This window comes from Oncorhynchus mykiss, chromosome 11 (genome assembly GCF_013265735.2).
Source record: "Oncorhynchus mykiss isolate Arlee chromosome 11, USDA_OmykA_1.1, whole genome shotgun sequence".
NCBI classification, from domain to species: Eukaryota; Metazoa; Chordata; class Actinopteri; order Salmoniformes; family Salmonidae; genus Oncorhynchus; species Oncorhynchus mykiss.
This window is the reverse complement of record NC_048575.1, coordinates 58,937,538-58,960,894: the sequence shown is the minus strand read 5'-3', so window position 1 is coordinate 58,960,894 and position 23,357 is coordinate 58,937,538. Positions and strand designations below refer to the sequence as shown.

At 46.0% G+C, this 23,357-nt stretch overlaps 3 protein-coding genes across 12 annotated transcripts in view; 1 reads left to right on the top strand and 2 right to left on the bottom strand.

Annotated features, from left to right (window-relative positions):
* Window positions 1–3,988, bottom strand: part of LOC110536079 (inositol polyphosphate 5-phosphatase K) — a 45,476-nt gene extending 41,488 nt beyond the window's left edge. The window contains exon 1 of the mRNA XM_036935930.1: window positions 3,704–3,988. Within this exon, the coding sequence (XP_036791825.1) occupies window positions 3,704–3,779 (76 nt within the window). The 5' untranslated portion in view covers window positions 3,780–3,988. The remainder of the gene's footprint in view (window positions 1–3,703) is intronic.
* On the top strand, window positions 1,135–5,507 carry LOC110536078 (selenoprotein M-like). Its single transcript, XM_021621617.2, has 5 exons — window positions 1,135–1,448; window positions 2,787–2,822; window positions 2,972–3,006; window positions 4,021–4,099; window positions 4,379–5,507. Exons 1-5 carry the CDS (start codon window positions 1,317–1,319, stop codon window positions 4,577–4,579), a joined length of 483 nt encoding a protein of 160 aa, XP_021477292.2. The 5' UTR covers window positions 1,135–1,316; the 3' UTR covers window positions 4,580–5,507.
* The window catches only part of smtnb (smoothelin b), a 65,444-nt gene continuing 47,238 nt past the window's right edge, over window positions 5,152–23,357 (bottom strand). For 6 of the 10 annotated variants that reach the window (XM_036935923.1, XM_036935921.1, XM_036935927.1 and 3 more), the window contains 10 exons: window positions 14,598–14,777; window positions 14,220–14,295; window positions 13,827–13,859; window positions 12,769–12,948; window positions 12,566–12,628; window positions 12,358–12,433; window positions 12,045–12,200; window positions 11,841–11,967; window positions 11,449–11,600; window positions 5,152–7,884 (listed from right to left, as the gene is read on the bottom strand). In XM_036935923.1, coding sequence (XP_036791818.1) covers window positions 7,725–7,884; window positions 11,449–11,600; window positions 11,841–11,967; window positions 12,045–12,200; window positions 12,358–12,433; window positions 12,566–12,628; window positions 12,769–12,948; window positions 13,827–13,859; window positions 14,220–14,295; window positions 14,598–14,777 — 1,203 coding nt within the window. In that variant the 3' untranslated portion in view covers window positions 5,152–7,724. The other 4 variants (XM_036935922.1, XM_036935929.1, XM_036935928.1 and 1 more) reach the window with 4 other exon arrangements.

Sequence of the window (23,357 nt, the reverse complement as noted above, 5' to 3'; positions counted from 1 at the left end):
ACTCCATGACAATAGCTAGAGCAATGGGCTATAGCAGCACACAAGTAGACTACAAATGCATGCTGGGGCGGGCATGCCCTGAGCTCGTGAAGTGAGCGCAACTGGAGCGAAATTGGAGCGGGCGAGAAGGCCGAGACTCCAGCCTTTGGGACTCTCGATCAACGCTTCAATCAAATTGGGCACGTTCCGCTCCTTTCTCTGCTCCGCTCACATACTCTTAGTTGCCATGGGTACTGAAATAAGTCACTGCATGAAACTCTCCCCCTCCCCTTGCCATTTGACATTCTTTACGGGTCTGACTGCCTCCCGCAGGGCTGACCAAATAAAGGATTTAGCCAAGTACCTGCAGATTTAAAGGGCACAAATTTCCCTGTGTCAGACCATTTATTATTTAGAATGAGGATTGTTTGACAGTGTCCTGACCATAGAGATCCTATTCAGTTTGTTAAGTATTCTAATTCCAAATGATATGGTCCTGACACTAAATTAGATAAACTGTCAAAAAGGTTCTGTCACAAAGTAGACCAAAAAGCAGTTAGTCTACACAGCTGTTTCCTCCGAGGAATGCTAGAGTCTACTTTATCGTCTACAATCACTGAGCTAATTACCATAATAATGTTGTGATATTGTATTAGAAATACTTGTATAATACCGTAATACTAGTATTATAGATGGATCATGTTAACTGATGTAGCTGTGTTATTAATACATCATCAGAATGTAGTCTAATAATAGAAACAAATATCAGTAACTTTATCAATCAAATCAATGACCTAAAATGAAAACGTCAAGATCATATTTAGCGAAACACATTCTTCTAATTCATTCCAGGGCACATGCAGTGTAGCCACAGTGCAGTGCAACCTGAGGTGGCTGTTTTCCAGCTCTACCTTGTTTATCTACCAACGAGCTTCTGTTTTAAGGTACAATCAGTAATTTCAACAGTCTGACCCTGACACTTTTGTTTGTAAAAATGAGGAATGGGGAAACTGTTCGACAATTGCTAAACTGATATTCTTGAAAATTATAGGTATATATTTTAGCCTAGCCAGCCCTATGGCAATCATTAATTTAACAATTTAACAGCAGAAACTATTACAGATTGCGCCTTTAAGAAGCAGTTCGTTCATTCCCCCGCCCTCTCCAAAGGCAGCAGAAAAGCGTTTGACGTGGCATAGGATCCGGAGATGACATAGTTGAACATCACCACAGCTAGCCTGCTACATCTTGCTATTCAAGTATAGCCTACTGTAAGTAACGATAGGTTTGCAGAATAGGTGAGCGACACGAACGACCAAGACCGTCTGCTCTAAAGCATGAATCTCCCCAACGTGCTGCAATCAGAGGAAATTATGTGGTTCTTCTTTTTCGTCAGCCTCCTTAACTGTGTGTCGGCCTATGATGTAGATCTGAAGAAACTGGATGGTCTCGCAAAAGCGAAGGTGGAGGTAGGCTTGAGTAAGAATATTAACGCAATTGCAATTAGATTCGTAAACAAAGCCACTTCAAGTAGCCTAAGATAACAATAATGAATAAGAAGCAGGCTTTTATAAACATATTTGTCGATATAATTATGGATCATGTTTTGGTATTATTGGATACACGTATAGCTCAATACATTTTGATTCGTTTTGAGGGAAATATTGGGTAGCTTAACTGTTGTCCTATGTGCGCATGCGTAGGTTTTTGGGAGGAGGAAAATGAATGAATGAAAAGTTTAAACCCTCCTCGCATCTGCTCCTATGGGTGTCTATCCATGTTATTGGCTTTTGATCAAACATTTTGGTAAATAACATTAATTGCAATAGTGATTCCACTGCACATTATACTATTCTAATGGGTTGAGACTCATGGGCATTTATAGGACTAAATGATAGGCTATTCTCTGTAATCATTCTGTGTTACAATAGAATGCCAGTGAATTACGTCAACGTGGCTGCAAGATGAGACCTCAAATTACAGTGGACTAACAATGCCCTTTTCAGACATTCTTCTCATTGTGAGAACATATCATCCAGGGTGCATCACACCTTCCAGGATCTTTGAGTGAAAAATGTGTTGTCAAGTTGGCATTTACCTGTGGGATACCTACCTATCAGCAGGTCGTAATGAATTTTAGAGCAGAGCTGTAAGCTTGGCCACATATCTATGTACCCATGGATGTGCAAATCACATCCCTCTCCCATGGGCTAAACAAAATATCATTACATAGGGCAGGGATCATCAACTAGATTCAGCCAAGGCTTTTTTTCTTGAGCAGATGGTTGGGGGTCCATAACATAATTACAAATAATATGTAGACTGCAAATTGACCGCAAGAAACCCAAACATATATATTTCACTAACAATAATTAGAAACCTTTCTTACATTGTATACGACGATCATGTCTCTCTATAATGCGTGGGAATACTTGGGAACAGATTTCCCAAATTAAAATCACTTGGAGCTGATTTAGTCCTTTATGTCCAACAATGAAAATAAAATTGCTTATTTTTTGCTCAACCATCCGCGGCCGCCAGTTGGAACTCTTTCTTACATAGGGCCTACAATATAGTATAGGCCTATGGTATCTCAACAAGAGGCAACATGTTTTTCAGACAGTGAGTGCTTCACTTGTGCCCAGATGGTGCGATAAGTCCCTTTATCTGGTGATAGTCCTGACTCCTACAGTACTAATGGGTCAGGAGGACCACCTGGGTCTGAATCATACCCAGTCAGTCACCCACTGCCCTGCTCCTGTCCTGGTGGGATTTATAACCACTATCCTGCTTAACCTTTTTCTCAGTCTTGCGGTGGATGACAGCTGAACAGGCTGAGAGAGGTAAGCGCTTAAGTAGGCCTATTGTTATCAACAGTCCTCTCTGTATATGTACAGTATTATTGTTATTTTGCAATTGATGAAATGCTCAGAAATATCACTGCCTGCTCAACAAAGCAGAGTTACTAACCATCAACTATTCAACCCCTCAGGTCAAAGCCTTTGTGACCCAGGACATTCCTCTTTAGTATCCTTTCATTTTGGTGATGGCAGACGTGCAGAGTTGTGATAGCCAATGTGTGGTAGGTAGGTCCTCTGCCGTGATGTGGAAGCCATGCACTGGTTGACAACGTTTAACTGATTTAACCATCTCAGAATAAATCATTAACAGCCTTACTGTTTTATAAACTATGTAAGGGGCCAATCCGCAGTTGAAACAATAAGAGGTAACCTCACCACTGTTCTGGTAAAAAGCTGAGGGATGGGGCTAGAGAACTGTAACCAATCAAATGTACCCTCCATTGACCATCCATGATATCAAAATGATAGTTTTAACCATGTTTTGAGGCTAAACGGTGTTTGTTTACAAACATTGTAGTAAAACAAGCTTTGATTTTGGGTTCTGATGGGGTACGACAGTTCAACTAAGCTAATTTATTTAAGTTATATTCTTCAAGAATCAATGGTGGACATATAATTGATGGCAGATATATAATTGATTTATAAGTCCAAAAATGAATGTAGCAACTGCCCCTTTGATGTTAAGCGCTACCAAATGTAGTAACGAAAACAAAGTTACACAGCAGCTAAACTTACTACACATTTGTACTCGTCATCTGACCAAGTAATTGAAAGCTATTTCTGCAGACAGAAGCCTAATATATATATATATATATATATATATATATATATATATATGCTGATAGCCATAAAGAAAGCCATACCTTTACCCTGCAGATAGCTTTCTGTCCTGAAGCAGTCACAGCTCCAGCATCTAAGACTTTCCTGAAGTGATCTCATAACTGAAGTGCTTCATGCATTTCCCTGTCATGTATGGAGGCTGGAGCAAAGTCCAAGCTGTACATGACCATACTTCCTCACTAGCTGGTGTGATGACAGACAGCAGGCAGGGGCACTGGTGCGTGAAGGAAGTTGTCCTGGCCTGAGGTGTCAGACACCCGTCAACTGTGTGCAGGCACTGTGTTTGCATTGCATTTCCTTGTTTGACTCTGTTTGTAACCCTTGACTCATGCCATCCCAGCCATAACCTGGTAATGAAGCACATCCCTGGGGCTGACCCCGAGCTTGTCCTCCTCAACCACTACTACGAAGAGCTGGACGTAAGTGAGCTGCTGAAACAGACATTTTACTGTACCTTTAACACATCTCTGGTGTTAATGATTTAGTGTAGGTTCTCACTAGTGCACTATAATGGTTAATGAAAGATTGGTCATAAATGTTGCAGGCTTACTTATCTAGAGATGCATGCATGTAAAGGGTGGGCCTACTACTGCACAGAAATTGTATGACAAACTCATCTGTGCATGCTACAGCTTGTGGAAGAATAGAGAGCTCTTGTGAGGATAGGCATCTCACCTAAATGTATATGCCCTGTTCAGCGGATTGCCCTGTCTGACATGACCCGCTCTGAGATCAACGAGCTACTGGAGAAGTTGGGCTTCTACAAGAAGGCTCAGGCTGAGGACCAGGTCCCAGAGGAGTTCCGCTTCTCCCCCGCCAAGGACAGCCCCTTCAAAGCAACCCCCGCAGACAACGCTTCCTCAGATTCTGACGCAGAGGCCAAGCACTCTGACCTGTAATCCTCACAGCAGTAAAGTCTGCAGTCTGTGTGGACCTGGACAGACAGGGTTATTCTCCTCCAGTGCTGGTCCATGACCAGTTTGTTTCTGTAACTCATAACATAATTATTTGGGATCAGAACACGGGACAAGCAGATCCTGGTTCAGCACTTGGGGTAACTGTCTCTCTGTAGCATCAGAAAAGGTTACACAATTTTGATCTTCCGTTTGTCCATTTTTTCAGGTGATGTGTATGATTTACCACTGTGTCAAGTGTCTTAAGGGGTCTCTCCTCTGATAATCTCTCTCGTGTGTCTAATGACTTCCTGTCCGCTGTGGAACTGAATGACGCCCCTGGCTGTAAAATCTCCTGATTGGCTTGGGGCCGATGCAATGTGTCCTGGTGGGTAGGGCTTAGGCACACAAGGGGATTCAAGTGATGAGATGACAATTGTAAAACAAAAAGTTTAACTTTCAATATTTTTGTATGATGTCCCATTTGTAGAATGTCCATCTTAAAATCAAACTCCCATTGCGTGCGCACACACAGGAAAAAAGTGTCAGAGTAGAAGACACACTGTTTCTTAAATTGGTTTAATTGTTAATTCACATTCATTGTGGTGTACAGAAACATTGAATTGACTGTGTCCAAGCATGTATGTACAGGATGAACTAGTTTGTGGAAACTTTCTGGTTGCGGAATATTAAATTGTCGTAACCATATTTTCTAAACTCTGCATTGTTGGAAAAGGACCCATAAGTAAGCATTTCATTGTTAGTCGACACCTGTTTACGAAACGTGACAATTTAGATTTAGTACATTTCTCTAGTCTCAATTAGTGAAATAAATCAAAACCAGTTCTAAAACCATAAAGACACCATAACATTTTTATTTAGCTAGAATTCAGAAAATATACATGGGCAATAAAGTACATTCAGCCTTTATCATTAATATTCTCCTGTCTGTCATAATCAACTGAGCTGAAAGCCAGCTTTCATTGGGCCCAAGAATTTAGAGAAGGGAAGTTGGCTGGTTCCTCTAGGTTCCGGCCTTTCCAGGGAGTTTTTCCTAGCCACCGTGCTTCTACACCTGCATTGCTTGCTGTTTGGGGTTTTAGGCTGGGTTTCTGTACATCAGTTGATGTAAGAAGGGCTTTATAAATACATTTGATGGTTGGCCTCTAACAAACCTTTTCATATTCAAATGTTTATTTAACCAGGCAAGTCAGTTAAGAACAAATTCTTATTTATAATGACGACTAAACCCGGACGACGCTGGGCCAATTGTGCGCTGCCTTATGGGACTCCCAATCACGGCTGGTTGTGATACAGCCCGGAATCGAATCAGGGTCTGTAGTGACACCTCTAGAGCTGAGAAGCAGTGCCTTGCGCCACTCGGGAGCCCACAAATACTGACATTACCATAACCTATAGCCTGTACAAACATTTTCATAGATGGACTCATGAAACAAAACTTCAAAGCATATGGTATGACCACCAACAAAAATGTTACCCAAGCATAATTAAAGAGCTGTGTGTTTCTATGTGTTTGCTGGGTGGGCTGATGCTGGCAGTGTGAATGTGACAACCCCATGCCAAGATTTTTTTTAGATCCCAATGTAGCGAACAGCGGCAAGGACAAGGAGAAAAGGTGTGATAATCTAGAAACACCAATGTGTGATTTTACCTGTCTGAGAGGAACTTGGAACCTACTTTTCAACACTGGTGTTTCTCCACAGACCAACATTATGTAAATATTCTGAGTGGTGTAAATACACAATTATAGTTTCACAACTACTATCACAACCTAGTCTGGCTTCAACCTCAGTGAGTCTGTAGATTCAGATATCGGTTTTGCATCACCTTCAGTTGGTCGGCAGAACCTGGAAGCATACCGTTTTCAGGGGAAAAGCAGAGAAGAGACAAAGCCTGAACCAGATGCTTCTGGTTTCTGTAGAACCTTCTCATGCGTTTCTTTACACCTGCTACGTTAGTGCTGCATAGACGGATCCGCCAATTTCATAATGCCAGCTACAGAATAACATCGGGCAGCAGCTAGCTTAGTGGTTAGCGTAAGGATGGACAACTCCATTCCTTGGGAGCCTGATTGGTTTCACACTTTTGCTTCAGCAAACACACCTGACTCCAATAATCAACTAATCATGATCTTCAGTACAGAATACAGTTAGTTTAATGAGCTGTGTTTGATAGGGATGGAGAAAAAGTGACACCACTCCGGCCCCTGAGGACTAGAGTTGCCCATCCCTGGGTTAGAGTGTTGGGCTTGTAACCGAAAGGTCGGTAGTTCAAATCCTCGAGCCAACAAGGTGAAAAATCTGTCTGATCCTTTGAGCAAGGCATTTAATCCTAATTGGTCCAGGGTCCAGACCCTGGCCGTGATCCCACTTTCATGAGGATGTCTCAGGGAGAGTTGTGATATGCAAAAAATAATCTAATTCACACATGCGTATTAATAAATACTTGTACGTGTGTGTAATAGGATAAATATAAGCACCCACCAAATAATAATTAACATCCCTCCATACCAAGCACTATTTAAAACAATTCAAATAGATGTGTTTAGCAGATTTGGTAACACCTTTAACAGTACCAGAGTGGGGACTGAAGGAATATTAACAATGCCTCATATCATATTTTTTTTCTTCATCCTCGTCAACAGCTTGAGTAACATTTTGCAATTGTCACAGAAAACAAAAAAATGTAGGCATTAATGTGGGTGAGGGAATACAGTAAAATTCCTATCTCATGTACATTTAATGTAGGGTTTTGTTGGTGCTAAATCTTCAGACTTCCAAACCATGTATAGAACTGCCTTATGACTGATAGGCTGTACAACTAAATATCAGTATAAAATATAAATTAAAGCTTAAAGATGCTCTATTAAGACGGGAAGGTTCGCACAGCCTAAACAAATATGTTCAGAGGAAGGGAATTTATCTGTCTGGCATGCCACCACCATCAACAAAGATAATCATAAGACGGATGCCAACACCTACACACTCCCCACCCTGTTGGCCATCAGAGATGTGCAAATCAGTAACACCCCTCACTCAGAGTCAGGGCTGCTGTCTTTTGGGACATGGATGGTGTTCAGGACCAGGGCTCAGGAGAGGGGTGTGATGGGGGAAGATACACAGTGAGCAGATCAGAGGTTGGTGCCCTGGAGTTTGGCGAGTTTCATCTCATGCCTGCGCAGGTGATTGACCAGTGACTGCACATAGGTGAACACACACTTGGAGTCAGGCTTCCTCCCCATGATCATCATGTCCTCTACCTCCAACAGGGGCATACAGTTGGCACATTCCCTAGGGGACGGAGACATATGGTGAGACAGAGAAAGGGAGAGAGGGAACGGTGGGGAGATGGAGAAAGATGTACAGAGTGATGGTAAGGATAAAATTATGTTCTCTCCACAAACTGCTCTCATAACAGCTTTTTTATCCACCCAAACTAACCAGACACAAGGGAGCTCCTCTACAAAGAATTAGTTTCAAAAAAGCATTATAGGCATACATTTAGGAGATGTACAGAGACCATTCCAAACATTCTGCCATTAGCTAAACAAAATAATCTATGTGCAATGCATGCATATAACCACAGGGTGGCACACTTGATAAACTACTCATCACTGACAGTACTGCAGCTGACTGACTGTTAAAACAGTGCGAGCTGCCCAGCTGGGAGAGCAGGGGAGCGAGAGCTCTGGGAAACAGCTGCAAGGTGGGAGACTGAGTGAGCACAACTACTAAAACAGCAGATGGTAACCTAGCCCCTCAAAGAGAGACAAATGTCAACACTGTAAAACTCTAAGTTTCCCCTTTAATGTTTTCGATTCTGAAGAGCTAAGTTCAGCGATGGCTGTTATAAACTGACCAGGCTTTAAGTAGAAAACTATTCTGAAGTCACTAAATGAGAGGAGATGATACACATGTTTCACACACCACAGGTCTGACATTTCTTGTTCCTCTCCACTTTGTTTCCAATCTCTGTTTCCACTCCAGTGTTGTGGCAGCTCCTTTTAAAGTGTGGCTCTGCAGATGGGGAGTGCTGATGGTTGGCCCTTTGCCTGGCTGGAGCCTGGCTCTGAGTGCAGTCACACACTCACAGTCCATGTTTGGGCCTCTGGACCCCAGCACCAGGCTCACAGGGTGGAGAAAACTGCACTCTGACCTCTACCTTGACACACTCCAACACTTCCTACCACTTCATATGACTTCCTGTAGGTTAATGGTATTTCCGGTGGAACTGTTGTTGATCCTGCCATTCACCTCCCCACTCCACAACATGAACTCCTACACCCACAGTCACACACTGGGAGAATCTCAATTGGGTTCTCAATTCCTCGCATCCTGTCCTCTATCCTCTCCTGTTGAAAAAGGTCAAAGGTATTCGAGAATAGGAGTCGAGGAGAAGAAACCAATGTGCTTGTATGAAATGACTCCTCGACTAGCTCGTCAGTAGGAAGATTACGTTTACAGCAGAGGAATCCCAAAAATACGTGTAAAGTGGTAAAAATAAATGTTTATAGATATAAGTAGCGTTTCGTTTTTAAATGTATGCATGCTTTTCTCCTCTGAGCAAACGGCTGATTCAAGGGGACGAGGTAGATTTCAAAACTCTTCCGTGCAGGAAACACTTCGGTACCCTCCGCCGGAGGAGGCAATCTAGGAGCTGATTAAACTCCTCCCTTCACCTATTACATTTTTTTAAACTCTCCTACATATGGCGACTACTTATCGGTTTCCGGGTGACGGCCGAGAGGAGGACGGAGGAGTCGAGTAAAGGATGGACTTTTCCCCAATTGAGAATCTCCCACTCACACCAATCCCACTCCATAAACCCCCAGCACCAGCGTGAGGTTCCGCCGTGGGCCTGTTCCCTCTCTCACCATGAGTGCATTTGGGGTCCTAGGGGTGTGACTCTAGGAAGAGTTTTTGGTTTTAACCAGGCCCTTGGTCACCAGGCCCCTGTAGAACTCCTGCAGGTACGTGTACACACACTTCCAATCCGGCTCACGCATCCGCACCATGTCCTCCACGTCCAACAGCTCGGGACAATCAGCCAGCTTCCTGCACCCGCACCCCGGAGAGGGAGCAGGGGGAGAGAGGGTATGAGAAAGAAGAGGGAGGAAGAGAGAGAGACAGAAAAAGTGCAGAAAATATATAGCGAGAAGGTACAGATATAAGTCAACAGACAGAAGGAAAGAAGGAGGATGAGAGAGAGAGAAGCAGTGAGCAGCCAAACAAGAGGAATACCCAGGGTGTGGAGAGGGAGAGAGAAAAGACAAAAACAAACCATAACATTACATTGTCTGTGTCGAAAGACATATCCAGGAGTTGACGTGCTTCATGAACAACGTGACACATATGGGCGAGTACACACGCAGACACAAAATGGAAAATGGAGCGTCAGGCGCCGTTTTGTTTGTTCTGTGCACTGAGACAAAAGACTTGGACATAGGGGTATAGGGACATCAAACATAGAACATTGGTTTTGTTTTGTCCAGTACAAAAACAAGAGACAAGGAAAAAACAACAAGAATTGTACAATCACAAAGACATGGACCACAGGGTGAACCTAGAAGAGAAACACACTGGTGGTGAGTGTGTGAGAGGGGTTCAGTTGAGGCACACTGGCAGGTTGTGGGGGAGGAGGGGGTGAGGTTGGTGCCCAGGGAAAGGAGTGACAGTGCAGCAGAGTGACAAAGAGGGGGTTGTGGGGGTAGCTAGGAGGAACACGTGTTTGGCAATCTGGTGGTTACGTCATCATGGTCGTAACAGGTGAACTCAGCAGACACTGGTGGGTGACAGGGCAAAGGTTGACAGTACATGACCTCATCAAAAGAAGAGGTGACAGAGAGAGTGAGGAAGAGGAGATGGACAGATTAAAGGAGAGATGGAAGGAGATGGGTCTGGGAGGCAGTCAGTCGAGTGCTCCTCCTGTACTGTAGTAACCTGGTGGTTGTTGGGAAGGGGTCAGTCTCAGGAGTTTCCTGGTTTAGTTCAGGGTTGGTGGATGGAGGGTCACGTCACACAGCGGTTACTGAGGAGAGCATCTCTGAGAGGAGAGAGTGGATGGAGAGTGGAGGTTTAGAGGTACAGGACATAGTAGTAGTAGATCCAGAAGCTGACTTGATTGACCTGAGAGAGAGAGGAAGGATACAACTGAGCAGTGGGCCCAGGCTCATCACAACCCTCTCACTGTAGGCCCCTTGACACACAGTGAGTTGAGTAAAACAGGTGACTCTGATGCATCCAAAAGGCTGAATTCTGTGGATACACATTCTCTTCCTCCCTCAGGCAGACAGTCATACTACTGTACGTGGATGGGTAGTTAGGTGGTAGCAAGGGTGAGGGTGGTGAGAACCCAGAGGTCCTGTACTGCTGAGCCTGAGGAATCCATAGACTGGCAGCTCAGTGTTGATCTTACAGAGGTCAAACAAACATACCCAATAGAGGGATCAAATCTGTTCCAAGAAAGAGGAGTGTGTTGGTTTTGGGAAGAGAAAGGCGAGGGAAGTAGTTTGTCTTTGGGTTCTCAAGATGTTTGACTGATTTTGAGTTCAATGGGTGGGCAAAGAGTTGGTTAGACAGCTACAGTGGATCTACTTCCCCAAAAACAGAGCCTTGGGGTGGTCAGACGATTGATGGTCTTGGGGACGGAGGAAGTTTAGAAGATGGTGCACTCAGATCCTGGTCCATTCTGCTGTAAATGGCCACGGGGCAACGCCAAGAGTGAAGCTTCCATTTACCCCAGGTCTGAAGTTCTGATGAAATGTTATACTCCGAGACATGACATTCAGTAAATCTATGAGCGTCTGCATGACGTACAGTTTACAAGTGTAAGTATTTGTGTATGTGTGTACTCACTCTGCAGTGCTGAAGGCCACCTCAAAGTTGTGTCTGCGGTTGGCAGGGTTGAGAGAGGAGTAGTCAAAGGCCTCTGGGAAGAAGTTATGGACCAGGGCACAGAACGCCATGCCATCACTCCAACTGGACGAGAAGTTCTGGATGTCCACATTCTGCAGGAGGAAAGAGAGGAGGAGAGAAATGATTCAATCACAAAGCATGAGCCAATGGTCACCCAACAGACTTCAGAGTATGTGAGAGAACACAGCATTGCTGACAGAGAACACATGGCAGAATGTTTTGCATGCAGTAGAGGGGTTATATAAAAGACCTAACCCTCATACCAGGATGAACTAAAGTGTGAACGCCTCAGATCTGGACACTCAGGACGGTGCCATTGTGGGTTGGCTCACCTGGTATGAGCGGGTCTTGGCGCGGCACCAGTCCAGGAGCATCTGTTTGATGGAGTTGGCATTGGGCACCATGCAGCTAGCTGAGCGCTGGACTGTGTTCACCTTGGCAACTGCTTTATTTCCTGGCCTGAAGAAGGGGGATTGGTTTATGCTAGTATTGACTTTTTCTCCTTCTTTACTATTCTTAGTCATTTATATCCTCACCCTCCGCTCTCCTTGTCCAGTTTCTCGATCATGGCTTTGCGGGACTGTGCGGCGGACATCTTGGGCAGAGTCTGGGCTCTCATCAGCTCCTTGCGCTTCTCTGCCTGCCGGCGCTCTGCAGCACGGGACACCGAGTCGTCCTCGCGGTCAAACACACTGATGGATGGAAGAAGAAAGGAAGAGAGAGAAGGGGTAAATGACCGTTCAACACAATGTCAGTCAATCCTATAGGGGTTGCTGAGAAGGAGGGTTAAAGACACAGAATTCAATAGAACACAGTATTATATTGTATCGCTATGGGTTCAGTGCTCACCTGCCCACTTTCCTGGTGGAGCTGCTGCTGGAGGTAGAGGAGGAGCAGCTGTAGGACTTGGACTGAACTGTCCCCACTAGAAAACACAGGGAGGTAGTGGTGAGACCACACAACACCATATATGGATAAAAAAGAGTGATAGTAATCAAATGATGACGATGATGAAAATGCTGATTTAAATTAGGAGGAGGCAGATGTGCTGACTCACCGTCTGTTTTCTTCACATAACTGGCCTCCATGATGGTGCTGTGAGCTGTCCTGCTGCCATCACCTAGACACACAAACATAGAAATACATTTGAAGTATTTCATCTGACTTGGGAAGATCATGCACGGTTAAATACGGGATAGTGTACTGCCCAAATATGTCAGCCATGTTGTCAGCCTAATACATGGTGTATGATTGGCTTACCAGACTGGGCAAAGCGGTCTGTCTTGGTGACTTGGCTGAGGGTGGAGCCATCAGCTGACATCTCCACCTTCCTCATGACCACCTCTCCAGCTCCTCCTCCCGTACGACCCTTCTGAGTATGCTCCGCTCTCTGCTGCCGAAGCTCCGCAAGACGAAACTCCCGCTCCTTTTCTCTCTGGTCTGAGATAGAGGATGGGAGGGAGAGTGTCAGTGGAAAAAGAGGGAGAGGAAGGCACTCAAGTTGACAGACTCTCTCTGCTACAAAGCTAGAGGTACATTTCAACATTCTTTCCAAAGTATCATCAAAAGCCTATGAACACAGAGCCACCCACAGGTGAAAGCCAAACACAACCAACCCCAGGCTGTGGTGGAGCACGTGCTGGACAAACATATCAAAGTGCAAACAAAGACTCTGAACGTCACGTCAGGTCGCTGAGATACTGGCATAGAAAGGCTACTAAATGCTGTCCAACACACTGATACCATAACACCAGTACTGACCCGATGCCTTGGGGGTTCTAGCAGTCTTACCTGTCCATTTACCTTCCTAAGCACCAGACTCACCGAATAACTCTCATTATCACTGAACTATATTCTTCAGGTCTCTCATTTACGGGGTTAAGGGCAATACAGGGATGAACTGGCTGCTTAGCTACTGAGCCCAAGGAACATTCTCTGACACAGAGTTCTCAGTCCTTTCTGGACTGTCAAAGAACAGTCAGCACTATGCACCCAGCCAGCCATTATGTGGAACAACATGAGGTGTGTTTGCCCTGTGGCAATGACATCATGACAAACATTGTGACTCATGCATTTTAACAGATGTATTAGCATATCCCTCATTGTCCACCATACAGGCTCCTCATGTCCTTGGTTTCTGCTGGTCAGTTCATGATCAATGTGTATCACTGAGAAAACTCAATGATGAGCTTCAAGCACAATAACAGCACTGGTAGGACAGTATTGTTGACAATGAGGGGATACAACCATTGACAAATGACAAAAACGGATGCATACTGTATTAATATAATCCACACAAACACAAAGGACGTTCCTACCTATTTCCTCTTGAGTACATCCCAGTTCGGCCTCTGAGAGCAGGATGCGAGAATGTGAAAATAAGAGCAGAAAAGAAGAGGATGGAAATAGCGAGAGATGAGGCAGGTACATAATGCAGACTAGATTTGATGAAGGTCATCTACCAGCAGAGACCCAGCAGTTAAAATAATGATAAAAGGAAGACAATGATGGAGAAAAGACAGCAAAAAATATGAAGAAATAACAAAGAAATGGATAAGGTAGAGTGAAAAAAGCAGTGAATAAAGAAATGAGGTTGAGGTATAGAGTGGTCAAGTAAGTAGAGAGCGAGAGATTGAGAAAGGGCAAGGTGCTAGAAGTTGCAGAGGGGGAAGGGGCAGGGGGTTGGTTAGTCTGGCTGTGGTCTCACTCACCTCTCTTCCTCTTACGCAGATCTCTCATGGCCTGTCGGATCATCTTCCTCTCCTCAAAGTCCTTGGACTCATCCAGCTGTGGGAAAGAACAGGACAGGTGGAAGGAATGAGAGGGGTCGGTCTTCAGACAAACTCTGTCACACAGCTCCAAATACACACATACAGCACACACTCATACACAGTGTAAGTGCACGCACTCATACACAGTGTAGTGCACGCACACACACACAGAAATGTAAGGGTATGACCATTCCAAATGTACATTTTCCCAGCAGACCAGATTTAACCCCTCACTAATACACATAAACAACACCAGATTCCAACAAATCTGGGGATTTGAGGACTAAGTGCGTGTGTGATATGGGGAGGGGAAAGTACCATTTTATCCAGGAGCTCCTCATTGTCGATGGCGGCCAGCTGTTCTGCGGTCAGTTTTCTGGAGCACTCTTCAAATTTGTCCCGAGGTGGCGCATAGGAGCCGTTGGGTACAGCAGCCGGGGGCTGACAGCAGGCCACCCGCACTGAGGGCTCCACTGCCAACACGGGCTCTGAGGCCATCTATGAGGGAATTGTGAATTATTTTCAGGTTATACAGATTTTAAAATGAGAATTGTCATCCATTTTAGACTGAAAAACATGGCCAACTTTTTATCCTCAGCTAAGGGTCAATGTCAGTGGCAGCACAGGTAAACACATACAAAAGCCCATTAGCGTTGGAGGTCAATCATACTCAAACAATTCCCCAGCTGATGAGAAACCATAGGACCAGGACACACCAAGCCAGGGGAGAGACAAAAAAGGGAGGCTTCCAATGCATCAATCCCTACAGCTGTGTTTACAGAAAAGACACAGAGGCTTGCTGACATTTAGGATGGAATGAGCACCAGAGGATTTCAAAAAAACTTCCTGGAATCTCTGACAGTGGGAGGGGGAACATGTACACTTTCACACCCTCATGCCTCCCCAGGCCCTCCAGCTATTCAGTCTTTGTCACAGAGAGTGAGGATTATTATACAGCAGGGGCACGGTATCCTGCCAAACAGTTAGCTCACCCATCACTGACCCCTTCTGACTGACCCCCCCTCAGTCGGTCTAAACTGTACGAGGCTTCCATGAAGAGAGGGCTCATGTCATGTCACAGGGGTAAAGCACCATTTTGGCTATGGGCCCAGAGAGCTGCATTAATGTAAATTATGTAGGATAGACGCCAGCTCCATTCTCCCACAGGATACAGGACTATACACACTACAGCACTGTAAAAGCACAATCACATTGTCCAGAAGCAGATAGCACACCCAGTCAGTGCTGTAACAGACAGGAGAGAGATGTAGGGTTTTTGTGTGCCTTCACTGCTGACAGGCGAAGAAAGGAGATGAGTCATGGACATAAACACAGCATAGTCTTCCATTAAGATACCACTGTCTGGCTTTTTAACCGTGTATTTTAAGGGGCCATAAAGCCTATAGACATCTTGAATAGATTTCCATATGGTGCCACATGCCTTCTGCAGACTACAGAGGCTTGGCTGGTCTGCCTCTAGACTGCTGCTTTTGTTGTAACAGAGTCCAGGTCCAGCTTTAGCCCCAGACTGCTGGCACTGTCCCCATCAGCTCACACCCTCCACCCCTTCGCTCTTCTCAGAGTCTAGCCAAGGAGAGGGTGCCCACCCAGTGTGATCCAGGGTGGCCTCTGGTTCTAGAGGTCTGGACTGAAACTCAGGGGTCTGACCCATGGGACAGGTCCTAGTGAGAGCCACTTGACCGCAGTGGAATGTTATTGAGATGGCCCTGCCAAACAAACAATGCCTCACTGGAAGAGAGTGTGGCCATGGCGAGGTTAAGGGTGAGGGAGAGGACATATTCAACGTAAATGGTTATAGAATTCATTGGTGATTAGGGTAACAGTTATTGTGACCTAGGAAGAAATATTTTATTTGTCTCTCTAGGTCTCCCAACATGAGAATGGACCTCATATTCAGAGTGGCTGGTGTGCCTAACACTATGCCAGTGTGTAAAAGTGTCTGTAGACCCATAGGACTAGGTTGCACTGGGGAAACAGAACTGCATATATGATGAATAATTAAACGCTGGGAAAAAAGATGGGTACTCAGTTTTCTTTAATGAGCGTGAGAGTGGACATATGCTAAGGGTGTTTGGTGTGTCTAACATTATGCTATTGAGAGTGTCTTTATAGACCTACAAAACTAGGTTATGTAAGCTGGTGAGACAGAAGTGTATCTATATAGTACCTTGTTGTGAAGAGTAAGGGTTGGGTAAGGTCAGCCTCCATGCACCCAACTCATCCATCTGTGACATGGCTGAACTCAAAGAGAACAGCTTCCCTGGGTCTGGAGAGGCTGATGGACAGGACCAGCTGAACTGGCAGCATTACTGGGCCTAAGAACCCAGCCCATCTGAATAACTAGAGGTAATACCAAATAAATACCCTTCAATATCCCTTAAAATGTCCTCAACACACACACAACACTGTCACTCGTGACCAAAACAGCAGAAAGGTCAGCAGGTTTCAGAGCCTATCAGTGTTAGCTGTGTTTAATACCATTAGAAGGTACAGTTGAAGTCAGAAGTTTAAATACACCTTAGCCAAGTACATTTCAACTCAGTTTTTCACAATTCCTGATATTTAATCCTAGTAAAAATGCCCTGTTTTAGGTCAGTTAGGATCACCACTTTATTTAAAAAATGTGAAACGTCAGAATAATAATAGAGAGAATGTTTATTTCAGCTTTTATTTCTTTCATCACATTCCCAGTGGGTCAGAAGTTTGGTAGCATTGCCTTTAAATTGTTTAACTTGGGTCAAACGTTTCAGTTTCCCACAATAAGTTGGGTGAATTTTGGCCCATTCCTCCTGACAGAGCTGGTGTAACTGAGTCAGGTTTGTAGGCCTCCTTGCTCGCGCACACTTTTTCAGTTCTGCCCACACATTTTCTATGGGATAGAGGTCAGGGCTTTGTGATGGCCACTCCAATACCTTGACTTTGTTGTTCATAAGCCATTTTGCCACAACTTTGGAAGTATGCCTGGGGTCATTGTCCATTTGGAAAACCCATTTGTGACCAAGCTTTAACTTAACTGACTGACTGAACATCTTGAGATGTTGCTTCAATATATCCACTTAATTTTCCATCCTCTGTTTGCCATCTATTTTGTGAAGTGCACCAGTCACTCCTGCAGCAAAGCACCCCCACAACAGGATGCTGCCACTCCTGTGCTTCACGGTTGGGATGATGTTCTTTGGCTTGCAAGCCTCCCCCTTTTTCCTCCAAACATAACGATGATCACGATGGCGAAACAGTTCTATTTTTGTTTCATCAGACCAGAGGAAATCTCTCAAAAAAGTACAATCATTGTCCCCATGTGCAGTTGCAAACGTAGTCTGGCTTTTTTATGGTGGTTTTGGAGCAGTGGCTTCTTCCTTGCTGAACAACCTTTCAAGTTATGTCGATATAGGACTCGTTTAACTGTGGATATAGATACTTTTGTACCAGTTTCCCCAGCATCTTCACAAGGTCCTTTTGCTGTTTTTCTAGGATTGATTTGCACTTTTTGCACCAAAGTAAGTTAATCTCTAGGAGACTGAACGCGTCTCCTTCCTGAGCAGTATGAGGGCTGCGTGGTCCCATGGTGTTAATACTTGAGTACTATTGTTTGTATAGATGAACGTGGTACCTTCAGGTGAAATTGCTCCCAAGGATGAACCAGACTTGTGGAGGTCTACAATATTTTTCTGAGGTCTTGGCTGATTTCTTTTGATGTTTCCAAGATGTCAAGCAGAGGCACTGATTTTGAAGACGGTAGGCCTTGAAATACATCCACAGGTACACCTCCAATTGACTCAAATGATGTCAATTAGCCTATCAGAAGCTTCTAAAGCCATGACATTTTTCTGGAATTTTCCAAGCTCTTTAAAGGCTCATTCAACTTAGCGTATGTAAACATCTGACCCACTGGAATTGCAATACAGTGAATTAAGAGAAATAATCTGTCTGTAAACAATTGTTGTAAAAATTACTTGTGTCATGCACAAAGTAGATGTCCTAACCGACTTGCAAAAACGATAGTTTTTTAACAAGAAATTTGTGGAGTGGTTGAAAAACTAGTTTTAATGACTCTAACCTAAGTGCATATGAACTTACGACTTCAACTGTAAGTAACAGAGGGCAGAAAGAGAGCCTCTAAGTTTGCAGCTCCTTGGCTGGCTTTCCCCTTACCCCAGTCATAACAGAGCAGAGCTGACCTTCTTGACCTGGACTACAGCAGGCTGCAGGGTTCAAGATCACTCTGACTGCCTCTAGAAGATTGAGGAGCATGTCAGGCCCAATCTACTAGTGCCCTAATCACAAAGGGTCTGGACCAGAGGGGGCCTGATGGTGTGACATTGCTGTTCCACACCTGAGATGTAAATCAGAGAGCACACCCTGGCTGTGAACCATCAGAGATGGGTTTTGTTCAGTATCTGACCAGGAGCACTGTAAAGCGCGAACTCTGAGCCACATACCCCATAATGACGAGTAGAGGTAAGGAGTTTCTAATAGATTGAAGTGTAGTCCAAGTCCAACAATGTTTGGGACTTCTTTTTGAGGAGAGTGCCAAAGAACCATAGGGAGCCCAGTGTTTCGGCAGTAGACCAGAGGCTATCATCATGACCAGGCTGTTACCTAGAAGATTAAATGACAGCAAACAGGATACTTCCTCCCAGCACAGGAAGTGTGTCCCCTGACACATTTCCCCTGACAGAACACAGACACAAACAGGAACACATGCACAAATAAATACTCTGCCAGGGCACCTTAACTAACCCCATCATCCACCCAATGGGATAAAAGCACATCAGTGACAAATGCAGGTGTCACACTGAGACAACGAGAGGGGAGCTGGCAAGAAAGAGTGAGAGAAAAGGTCCTGGATTGTGGATGATGTGGGATGATAAAATAACCTGCTGGAATTGTCCTCATGATGGATCGTGGAAAAAGACCGGAGGAAAGAAGCAGGGACGACAGAAAAGCATGCAGATAAAGCCGGTTAGTTTCAGGTAAATACACCTCCAACACAATGATAACCAACACTGAGACGTCAGTGTTGATGGCTGGTTACAATGTGCTCTAATCTGCAGACTGAAGCTGTCAAGTGGAGCACTAGTACAGCCAATAAAACCATAAACGAACCTAGACTGATCAGATGTTCATTAGTACCAGTAAGACATGGGAAAATGTGTCATTCAAGACTTCAGATCAGAGGAAAAAACCTAGGTGTCAAAGAGGGAAGAGAGCCTCAGTAAAGAGTAAAAGGCTGGAAATTACGCCGATAAATATGATGGCGGGAGGGGGTCCATACAGCCAGAGAGAGAGAGGCGTACCATGCTGTTGCTGCGTGAGATGCCTCCTAGTCCTATCAGAGAGGAGGTGGAGGAAGAGCGACGTGTGGCAAAGGTGGGGGACAGGGACAGCCTCAGGTTCCCAGTCTAGCCCATCAGGCGTTTTAGGGATGAGGGGTGTGTTGGGTGGAAGTTGGAGGTCATTCAGTGTGGGCTCCGCGACAGAGGCTGTGTAAGTTGGGGGTTCAGGCAGCTCCACAGCCTGACACAGAGCTTCCACCTGGCGGGCCAGCCTCTCCTGCTGGATACGCAGCCTCAGGTTCTCCCCCTGCAGAGATGCCAGAGCTGTGGAGAGAGGAGCCACGCGTTCCGCAGCCTTCTGTAGCCGTCCCACAACCGCCCCCATCACCCTCCTCCTCAGCCTGCTCTTGGGGTAGCAGGCCCCCATCACCCTCCTACCTCAGCATGCTCTTGGGGTAGCAGGCCCCCATCACCCTCCTCCTCAGCCTGCTCTTGGGGTAGCAGGCCCCCATCACCCTCCTCCTCAGCCTGCTCTTGGGGTAGCAGGTCCCCTCACCCTCCTCCTCAGCCTGCTCTTGGGGTAGCAGGCCCCCATCACCATCCTCCTCAGCCTGCTCTTGGGGTAGCAGGTCCCCTCACCCTCCTCCTCAGCCTGCTCTTGGGGTAGCAGGCCCCCCATCACCCTCCTCCTCAGCCTGCTCTTGGGGTAGCAGGCCCCCATCACACTCCTCCTCAGCCTGCTCTTGGGGTAGCAGGCCCCCATCACCCTCCTCCTAAGCCTGCTCTTGGGGTAGCAGGTCCCCTCACCCTCCTCCTAAGCCTGCTCTTGGGGTAGCAGGCCCCCATCACCATCCTCCTCAGCCTGCTCTTGGGGTAGCAGGTCCCCTCACTGTCCTCCTCCTCAGCCTGCTCTTGGGGTAGCAGGTCCACTCACCGTCCTCCTCCTCAGCCTGCTCTTGGGGTAGCAGGTCCACTCACCGTCCTCCTCCTCAGCCTGCTCTTGGGGTAGCAGGTCCACTCACCGTCCTCCTCCTCAGCCTGCTCTTGGGGTAGCAGGTCCACTCACCCTCCTCCTCAGCCTGCTCTTGGGGTAGCAGGTCCCCTCACCGTCCTCCTCAGCCTGCTCTTGGGCTAGCAGGTCCACTCACCCTCCTCCTCCTCAGCCTGCTCTTGGGGTAGCAGGTCCACTCACCGTCCTCCTCCTCAGTCTGCTCTTGGGGTAGCAGGTCCACTCACCCTCCTCCTCAGCCTGCTCTTGGGCGAGCAGGTCCCCGATCACCTCCTCCAGATCAGACTGCGCACATTGGCTGTCTGGGCTGCCCACCAGAGAGCCTCTGAGGCCGACAGAAAGTCTACGCTCACACCAGGCATGGTGGGTAAATGCTCTCAATATCACCAGTCACACTGAAGGTCTGATACTGTTACAATGAGATGCAAAACCTTCACTGTCAACTCAGCGCTAGGAACCAAGTACTGGAATCGGGCTCTAAATCGGGGGCTGGGTGTTGAGTTTTTGAGTATTGTATCCCCTGGGAGAAGAGGACAGTAGGCTTTCTCTCAGTCAGCCTGTTTATAGAAACCCTCCAAAACAACTCTCGTTCTTTATACACCCCACCAATCTCCACTCTTCAGGGACCTGGTCCCAGACAGCCAATGAGCATGCACGGAATACAGTTTCTAAGGCAGCAGAGGCCACCACCCCCTTTTTTTCTCCTCAGGTGCCATAGACGCGTCTATTTATCACTGGCCCTGTCTATTATTCCACTGAGCCAGTCAGGGCCTGTGGGACTAGTGGGGGCCAGAGGAGGAATACTGGTGGCACCAATTCAGAAACGCTCTCTCCCTCCCTCAACTTTTATTTAGAGCATTGTCCCTTACAACTTGATTGGCAGGCGACTGGGGCTTTGGGCATGGCCAACTGGGAAGGCTCAGCTAGCCTCTCAGGCTTGACATCATGAGTCAGTTGAGCTGCATGGGTCAGGTCATAGGACAGGCCACCAAGGGTAAGTAGAACCAAAGAAGCACACCGAGCCATGAGAGAGAGACCGAGGGTGGTGAATGCGTTGGGCTATAGAAAACCTGATTCTAGCTGACCGTGGCTGTACAGAAGGCTCTTGCAAAAGGCCAGCTGCTTTCTGCTGTGTGCTTGCTTTGGAACTTGCTGATAGAATATCACAGTGATCGGACCAGCTGCTGTTACTTGTGCATGCTTCAAGTGCTTTATCTGTCAAGTTGAATGCTTTGAGACAGCGGAATAGTCTGTCTTCATGAGAACGTGTGAGTCCAGTATGTGTTTGTTTGTGTACGTGTATCAAATGCTTATACCAATTACGGAACTGTAGGTGTGCACGAATCAAATCATTTTAAATAGCTCAAATTACAGTATATCAAGTGAACAATGTTAGCGCAACACAACTATGCCCTCTGCATGAAAAGCTGTTCTTTACCCCTGGTACACACGCCTAAATGGTGCTTGACCAAGTAATAAAGCTACAACTGAATGAGATATCATTCAGATAGCTACTCAATTAAACTCTGTTCACTGAAAACAAGGAATTGTAACTCAATCATTAAAAAAAGAAAACAGTTTTATTCATTTGACATGGTGGTTTATTCACTGTATGACCCTGGAGAGTGTTGTTTTCCTGGGATTTAATGGAGAGTGGAGCAGCCTCCAGGAACAGCGAGCCGGCCATAGAAACTGTGGCAAGGCATGCCAGGAGAAGTGGGTCAGTCTCCGTCAGGGACATCACCCTAGTCTGGCACACACACAGAGTGGCATCTGAACAATGTGACAAGGTTTGTGTGTGTGTGCATGCTTGTAAAAAGTATTATTATTATTATTATATATTTTTTGCGCATATTTGAGCATGTGTGTTGGAGAGGGAGAGCGAGAAGAGTCGGAGACAGAGCGAGTTCATGTGTGGATGTTCTCTATATCTCTGGATGTTCTGTATATGTTTAATATTGCAAGTGTCTGTATTTATGCCCCAAGGCACGCCTGTGTGAATCAGATGGACATTAATTCCGTGTGTCTCAGAGACGAGAAAATGTCTTTGGCCGTTTTGACCCCACTGTAGTTATTTACGAGTGTCTAAAAGTCAGCAGCTTGGCTGGGACACCCTGCCCCCCCCCCCGGGGGAAGAACAGCAGAATGGGACAAATGCTCTTAGAGCACAGCTTTAAATCACATGGCCATAAAACTCCAGGGATAAAACAGGAACACACTGCTTCTGACATTCATGGCTCCACAGATCAGGATCATCTCCAAAATAGGCAGAGCCCCCCCCCCCCCCCCCCCCCCCCCCCCCCTACAAAGTTCATACAATGGGGCACATGTGTGCTGGTTGGGGGTAACCTATCTTCAGAGAGCATGTTCAGGCTGTGCTGCCAATAGGGAGATTAGTGGGCTATTTGACTGAGGGGGCAGGACTGACAGTTAATCATTCACTGTGGGACCGTGGCCAAATAACCCACTACAGTGTTGCCAGTGTGACCCAAGGCTCTGCTGTGATCTCCATGCTCACGGGAAAGCTACTTACTGCCTGTCTGTCATCGCCACAGAGATGGCATTATTTATAACCGAGGGCACGGGGGCAGCAGACAGCCTGAACGTGTGGGTGGCAGAGATGAGCGGGTGGGTGGCAGCAACTCTTACAACACTCCCTCTTTTTCACTTTCACTTAGCCTCAGTCTCCGTTTCACCTTTGCCTTTCTGTACTTTCGCTTTCAATATTCTGTCCTCTCTCCTCTCTCCCCTACTTACCCATCTGTCGATCTT